The sequence below is a fragment of the Chaetura pelagica genome, unplaced genomic scaffold, assembly GCF_000747805.2.
Source record: "Chaetura pelagica isolate M959 unplaced genomic scaffold, ChaPel_1.0 scaffold713, whole genome shotgun sequence".
In the NCBI taxonomy this organism is placed as follows: Eukaryota; Metazoa; Chordata; class Aves; order Apodiformes; family Apodidae; genus Chaetura; species Chaetura pelagica.
Window position 1 is genome coordinate 15,719 of NW_009952819.1, and position 6,922 is coordinate 22,640.

Sequence of the window (6,922 nt, forward strand, 5' to 3'; positions counted from 1 at the left end):
GGCTGGGGGCCCTACAGGTGCCCAGGAGAACCTGCAGAGGTGGGGATGGGGTGTCCGGGGAGTGTGGGTGTCAAAGGGGTCCCTCCAGGCTTGGGGGCATGTCGGGGCTTGTGGGGGGTGACCCTGCAAGGTCTTCCCCATTTTGGGGCACCCATGGCAGCCAGACTGGGTCCCTGGAGCTCCCGTCCAGCTGTGGGTCCTGGAGCTGGTGTTTGAGGGGCACAGAGGGGTCCCCAGTCCCAGCTTGGGGTGCAGTGGGGCTGACCCTGACCTTCTGCCTGTCCCTGCAGATGGCTGGTATGTCGCCTGGCTGTCACCTGGTGCAGGCAGAAGCTTCATGCAGAGCTGAAGATCGGCTCCTTTGGCTTCCTCTGGGCCCAGAACATCAGCCTCAAGTTCCAGCAGGAGCAGCAGACCGTGGTGGGTACCTGGGCAAGGGGTGGTCGCTGCCAATGGAGGGCAGGCAGGACACTGTGGTCACTCCCAGGCTGGCACCAAGGTCCCTGCAGCCCAGCTCCTGTCACTTAGCCCCAGAGCTGGTGCCAGGCCCTTCGTCCCACTGCCAAACCTGGGGTTTTTGGTTGCTCCCCGCATGATGCCAGGCATTGGGAGCAGGGTGGGAATGTTGGGATGAACATCACAAGGCAGAACCAGGTTGTTTCTTCTCTGACCTACCTGTGCATCCTTCCAGGAGATTGACAACGTCTGGATCTCCAGCAAACTGAGCCGGGAGCTGCCGTACGTACCCCCCCAGGTCCCTCTCTGCTCTGCTGGGGGCTCAGCCCTGGCCCCTCTGGCTGGATCTGCTGCCTTCCCACCTTTCTGCAGTGCCCGTTTCCCCGTGGTCTGCGAGGAATTCACTCTGCGTGGACGTGAATCTCTCGTCCTTGGGGTGGCAGCATCCTGTGGATGTCCCTGTGCCAGTCCCGCATGTCCCCAGGGCGGAGGGTGTCCCTGGAGCTGGGGACAGGTGTGCCATGCCCAAACCCCCCTGAGAGCTGCCCGTGCTGTCCTTCCACAGGCGCTACTTCGAGCTGTGTTTTGGTGAGGTGCGAATCCGCACGGATCTGCAGAAGGGCCCTGGGTTCCGTTCATCCATCCCAGAGGCTCCCAGGGAAGCTAGTGGGAATGAAAGCAAAGCAGACCTGACCCTTAAACCCTCCCTGCTGAGGCTGCTTAGCCAGGTGAGGCACCGGCTCTGTGAGAGCCTGTTGTGGGCTGCACTGCTGTTGGAGATCCCTCACAGTAGCACCTTCCCCCCAGCTCTTTTCCATCCACGTGGACTCCATCAACATCATGGTTCTGCACGTGGCCACCTTGGAGTCTCTGTGGCACATCCAGGCCAGCAAGACCCGTCTCCTCCTGAATGGTGATGGGAAGAGGTAACATTGTGCTCACATCCTGCTTGGCTTCCTGTGCCTGACCCTGGGTCCCAGGGGACAGGGAGGCTCTTCCAACCCCAACTTGGTGTCTCACCTCTCTCAGTCCTGCTCAGCAGCATCCCATGTCTCCTGTGATGTGACAATTTAACCTCTTCCTCCCTGTTCCCTTCATGGGAAGCTGGAGTTGTGTGTTCTCCAAATGGTGCTTGGAGTTAGGGCGAGCTCTGCTTTTGGGAGGAGCTGGGTCCCTCTGTCCCACCAACAAGAGAAGGCAAGCACTTGTTTCAGAGGCAGCAGAGCCCACAGCCTCTCTCTGTTCTCTGCTCTCCCCAGCCTGACCTGCGAGGTGAGCCTGTCAAAGGTGAACAGCAAAGTCCTGCGGAGCAGCCAACTGGTGAGTGGGGAAGGGAGCAATTCAGCACTTGGAGCCCTGAGGAGCTGCTCCCGCCTGCCCCTGCTGCTGGGCCCTGCTGCAAGGCTGGGGGCTGTGCCGGCTGCTTGTGACACCCTCTGCCCTGTCCCTGTGCAGGATGACAGCTGCCTGGCAGAGCTGGCCCTGGCTCTCTCCCTCTCCCTGGAGATGAGCAGCAAGCGGCAGCTGGTGGGCGTCCGGCTGCGCGTGCGGGCGCTGCAGGCAGAGCTGCACGAGGGGCTGTTCTGCAGCCCCCTGCTGCTCCGCGCCACGGCTGGGACCCCGCGGCCCAGCACAGGTCAGGGATGGGACAGGGACAGGCTCGGGGCAGGGCGGGGGTTGGCAGCTCCCACACTTGCACTGGAGCCAGAAGGATTTGGCTGTGCGAGGCCGGGGGGTTTAGGGAAGAGCCTTCCAGTGACTCCGTGTGTCCCTCTCCAGGCCTGGGGGAGCCCCTGAAGTCCTTGTCTCTGCTGAGCAGGGACACGCTGCAGCTGATCCCCAGGAGGGTGGAGGTGAAGCTGGAGAACACCAGCACGGTGCTGTCTATGAACAGCCAGAAGAGGTAAGGAGCAGGTGGAGGCTGTCCTAAGCCTCTGTCAGTGCTGGGGACTGGGACTGTGGGGACAACTGTGTCATTCCCTGCTCTGCCAGGCCACAGAGAGTGAGTCCTAAATCCCACCCTGATGGGAAGGTCTCAGCTTGGCCTGTGGCCTGGCTCTTAGGGAAGGAGGAAGTCATGTGAGCTTGTCCTCCATCTCCCTGATGGGATCTTCTGCTGATGGGATAAAAGTGCTGGGCTGGGCTGCAGCTGGGCACTGCCTGTGTCTTTGTCTGTGCCAGTGTGCTGGTCAGCTGGGGATGAGGGAGGAGGAGAGGGAGGACATGATAGTGCAGTTCCCTCCTGGCAATGACTCTCTGCCTCTCACAGGCACCTCACCTGGAGCCTGAAGCTGTTGCAGTTTCTATATCAGCGTGAAGAGGAGCAGATCCCGTTGCGCAACTTCACGCCCACCTCAGACCTGGACCAAATGAGTGTAGACCTTCAGCTGGAGGGCAAGTAGCCAGGAGGGCATCTGTGGGACCGGGCTGCCACTGTTGCCCTTTGCAACCCCTCACTTCCCTCCTCTCTCCCCCCAAGATGGCCTTCTCCTCTCCCAGAGCCGCCAGCGCATCGTGTGCCTCAACTCCCTGAAGATCAGCATGAAGGTGAGCGAGCACTGGGCACGCTCTTGTCCCCTGGGGGTGGCTGGTCATCTCCTGGCATGAGTATTTTGCCACCTGGGCCCTCTCCCTGCTCTAGGTCACAGCCATTGACCTCTCAGCTTCTGTGCTGCTCAATACCTGCATCATCCACTATCGCCACCAAGAGTTTTCACACTGGCTGGGCCTGTTGGCACAGGAATACAGGTGCCAGGCGGTGGCTGCTCCCAGCCAAGGGCACAAGGGAAGGTAAACTTGGCCTCAGCACAGCTGCTGATAATGCAGCTTGTTTCCTCTTGCCTGCCACGCTCTGGCAAGGTGCCCGGGCACCCAGCACCTTCTCTGCCCCGCACACGGCTTGTGGGACGGGGCAGCTGGTACAGAGGGTGGCAGGGAGGTTGGGGACCCATTGGAGAGGGTGTCTCACTGGGCTGGCTCCCTGCCTCCATGGCAGACAGCACCCCAGTGAGAGCCCATCCCTGCGTGTCCCGTGCAGGAGCTATCCCCAGATCATAGCACCCATCATCCTGTATGCCTCGCTGTCCAACGTCAACGTGTCGGTGCAGCTGGGGGACACGCCACCCTTTGCCCTGGGCTTCAACTCCATCTCTGCAGGTACAGGGTGGCAGCTGGCACCAGGGTGGCTGCTGGGCTCCTCCTGGGGGACATTGGTGGCTCCACCAGAGAGGCACCAGGATGGGAATGGGGAGGGCTGTGCTACCTCTGTGCTTGCCCATGTCTGTGTCAGGGGCTGCGGAACCCTGCCTGGTTGTGTCTGTGTTGCCCCTGCTCGGGGACAGCTGAGCAGGTAGCAGTGAGTCCTGCCTGCACCCTGCCTGCCTCCTCTCTGCCCACAGACTACCAGCACCTGCGGCCGCAGAGCGTGCACCAGCGAGCGGTGCTGGCCGTGGACCATCTCTGCTGGCGTGTGGGCAACGACTCACACATCCAGCGTGCCCCACACCCCCCCAACATGCACGTCTGGGGAGAAGCCCTCATCCTCGACTCCTTCAATCTGCAGGTGAGGACCAGGGGGGTGGCTCTTGGAGGGGGGATGCCTGCCTGCAGCTCCATGCAGATGGCATGGGGACGTGTGGTGGCCTGGGGACATCCTGCAGCTTGAGAGTGATTGTCCTGTCTGTCCTACAGGGCAGCTACAACCAGCCCCTGGGCATGTCCAGTGCCCAGTCAGACACACTCTTCTTAGACTGCACCATCCGGGGGTTGCAAGTGGAGTCTTCAGACACCTGCACCGAGTGCCTGGCCAGGGTCCTGCCCCTGTTCTTTCCACAGCCCAGCGGAGCTGAGCTCACCAAGCTGCCCCCCTCTGCCTCAGCTGAGCCCTGGGGGCTGCTCTGGAAGGTAGATCTGAAGGTGGAGGATGTGAACCTTTTCACGCTCTCAGCCCTGGTGGGTAAGTATATCCAGGCTAATCCCAGCTGGTTGTCCTGGGACCAACCTGTGGTCAGAGAAACCTGCCATGTTGTGGTGTGTCTGCTCCATGCCTCCAGCACTGATGTCCCATCTCTCTAGGAGCGCTGGAGCTGCGGCTGGACACGCTGACTGTCCTGGGGAGCGCCGAGAGCTGCACAGTCAGCGTCCAGGGCATGGTGCTGGCCTTGGTGAAGAGCATCACAGAGAAGATGCAGCCGTGCTGCAAAGCTCCTGCCATCCCCAACCCAATGGCCAACCTCTCCATGCTCTCTTTCACCTACCACAGCAGCATCCGCTCCCTGGAGGTCGGTTTGGGTGTCAGGTCTCTGCTTTGTCCTGTACTGGTGGGGCAGTGGATGGGACAGGGGGAGGACTGGCTGGCACTGGAAGGTGCTGGAGAGGAGAAGGGGGCTGTGCTATGCTGGACCTGGTGGTGACTTGGTGCCTTCTGGCTCTCTCCGGTGTAGGTGCAGTGTGGCGAGGGGCTGGCTGTGCTGTGGAGCCCACCCGACCACATGCACTTGTACCATCACACCCTGGCCACCCTGCAGTGCCACGAAGCCTTGAGGAGCGCCCTCGGCCACAGGGCACCTCCCTCCCTGTCCCCAGAGAGCCCTGAGTCCCACCCCACCACCCCTACAGAGACACCAGGGCCCTTCCAGCCTGATGGGACCCCTCCCAAAAGACTCCTGTCCCTGTCACTGGAGCTGAGCTCTGCCAAACTCACAGCCTTTGTGTCCGAGGCCAACTACATCAGCCTGGCTGCCGAACGGACCTCCCTGAGCTGGCACGGTGGGGCCCTGCACGGCTACTGCCCCGAGCTGGCCGCTGGCTTTGATGGGCACAGCATCTTCAGCTTCAAGGAGGTGGAGGTGAAGCTGCTGCCAGAGCTGGAGGAGGTCATCTTGCACCGCTGCGCCTTCCCCACCCTGCGCACCCTCCGCAACCGCGGCTGGGCCTTCTCCTTCGCCAGCGTCACCATCGAGTTCCCCTACCAGTACGACTTCTCCCGCACGCTGGACGCCGCCGTGGGGGTGCAGAAGTGGCTGAAAGGTCTGCACCGGCGCGGGCGCCCTGCCAGCACGGCCCTGCCCCCCGACCTGCTCCTCAAAGTGACACACTTCTCCTGGGTCTTCCTGGACGACGTCTTCGAGGTCAAGTTACGAGACAACTACGAGCTGATGAAGGACGAGAGCAAGGAGAGCGCCAAGCGGCTGCAGCTGCTGGACGCCAAGGTGGCCGCGCTGCGCAAGCAGCACGGGGAGCTGCTGCCTGCCCGCAAGATCGAGGAGCTCTACGCCTCCCTGGAGAAGAAGAACATCGAGATCTACATCCAGCGCTCGCGGCGCCTCTATGCCAACACGCCCATGCGCAGGGCCCTCCTCACCTGGACCCTGGCCCATCTGGAGCTGGTGGCCATGGCTGATGAGTCCTTCCATGGCACAGAGCGGGTGTTGGAGCAGATGAAGGACATGGACAGTGTCAGCCCGTTTCCCCCTGAGGGTCTGGAGTTGGTCACCCAGTGGTGCCGCATGATGAAGGGCAGAGTTGGCAGCTTCTTTGGTGAGTTGCTTGATGTGAGAGTGGCTGTGGTGAACGGCACGGTGGCTGCGTGGCCTAGGGCCCCAGGACAGGGACTTGCTGGATGTGTAACCAAGCAGGGATAATGATTTTTGGAGGTTCAAAGGAGCAGGAAGGGAACAGAGATGTGACAGCAGCTCCTGCCGTGGCTCAGAGTCGGGGACTGGGTCTGTGTTCCTTTGCTGCCCCATGTCTCAGCCCCTGCTCTGCCCGCAGTGCGGATCCGTGACTACCCGCGGTACCTCTTTGAGATCCGGAACTGGCAGCTCTCCGGCCGGCTGATCGGAGCCGAGCAGTGTGGCCAGGCCTGCTCCCGGCGCCGCCAGCTCCTCAAGCTGGGGCTGCCCTGGGGGGACGCGACAGTGGAGAGGAACATGCCACCCTTGAAGTTCTACCACGACTTCCACTGTAAGAGCTGGAGGGATGGGGAGGGGTTCTGTGCCGGGGTGGGGATGGGGCTGCCTGGGACAGGGGCTGAGCCAACCTTTGTGTCCCCAGCTGAAATCTCCCAGTACACCATTGTGTGGGGACCGTGCTGGGACCCGGCCTGGACCCTCATTGGCCAATGCGTGGATCTCCTCACCAAGCCCTCAGAGGACCCCAGTGCTCCATTGCCCTGGTGGGACAAGAGCCGCCTTCTCTTCCACGGGGACTGGCACATGGACATTGAACAGGCCAACCTGCACCAACTGGCCACTGAGGTGGGTGCTGCTGGGCTAGGGAACAGAGTGTGGTGTGGGGCTGGCTCACATCTTCTTCTCCCCACTCTTGTCCTTGCAGGACCCTTACAACACCACGGAGAACATGCACTGGGAGTGGAGTCACCTCTCCTTCCACTGGAAGCCCGGGCAGTTCGTCTTCAAGGGCAACCTGGACATCAATGTCCGAACAGCCTCCAAGTGTGTGTGGG

General features: G+C 61.8%; 1 protein-coding gene across 1 annotated transcript in view; it reads left to right on the top strand.

The window, feature by feature from the left end:
* The window catches only part of KIAA0100 (KIAA0100 ortholog), a 23,328-nt gene that overhangs the window by 9,536 nt on the left and 6,870 nt on the right, over positions 1 to 6,922 (top strand). Inside the window, exons 2-19 of the mRNA XM_009995112.1 lie at positions 291 to 420; positions 692 to 738; positions 1,022 to 1,184; positions 1,264 to 1,382; positions 1,716 to 1,776; positions 1,912 to 2,078; positions 2,213 to 2,359; positions 2,726 to 2,850; positions 2,936 to 3,003; positions 3,098 to 3,214; positions 3,468 to 3,612; positions 3,855 to 4,018; positions 4,147 to 4,411; positions 4,531 to 4,736; positions 4,899 to 5,994; positions 6,229 to 6,420; positions 6,511 to 6,713; positions 6,793 to 6,911. Of these exons, the coding sequence (XP_009993414.1) occupies positions 291 to 420; positions 692 to 738; positions 1,022 to 1,184; positions 1,264 to 1,382; positions 1,716 to 1,776; positions 1,912 to 2,078; positions 2,213 to 2,359; positions 2,726 to 2,850; positions 2,936 to 3,003; positions 3,098 to 3,214; positions 3,468 to 3,612; positions 3,855 to 4,018; positions 4,147 to 4,411; positions 4,531 to 4,736; positions 4,899 to 5,994; positions 6,229 to 6,420; positions 6,511 to 6,713; positions 6,793 to 6,911 (3,534 nt within the window). The remainder of the gene's footprint in view (positions 1 to 290; positions 421 to 691; positions 739 to 1,021; positions 1,185 to 1,263; positions 1,383 to 1,715; positions 1,777 to 1,911; positions 2,079 to 2,212; positions 2,360 to 2,725; positions 2,851 to 2,935; positions 3,004 to 3,097; positions 3,215 to 3,467; positions 3,613 to 3,854; positions 4,019 to 4,146; positions 4,412 to 4,530; positions 4,737 to 4,898; positions 5,995 to 6,228; positions 6,421 to 6,510; positions 6,714 to 6,792; positions 6,912 to 6,922) is intronic.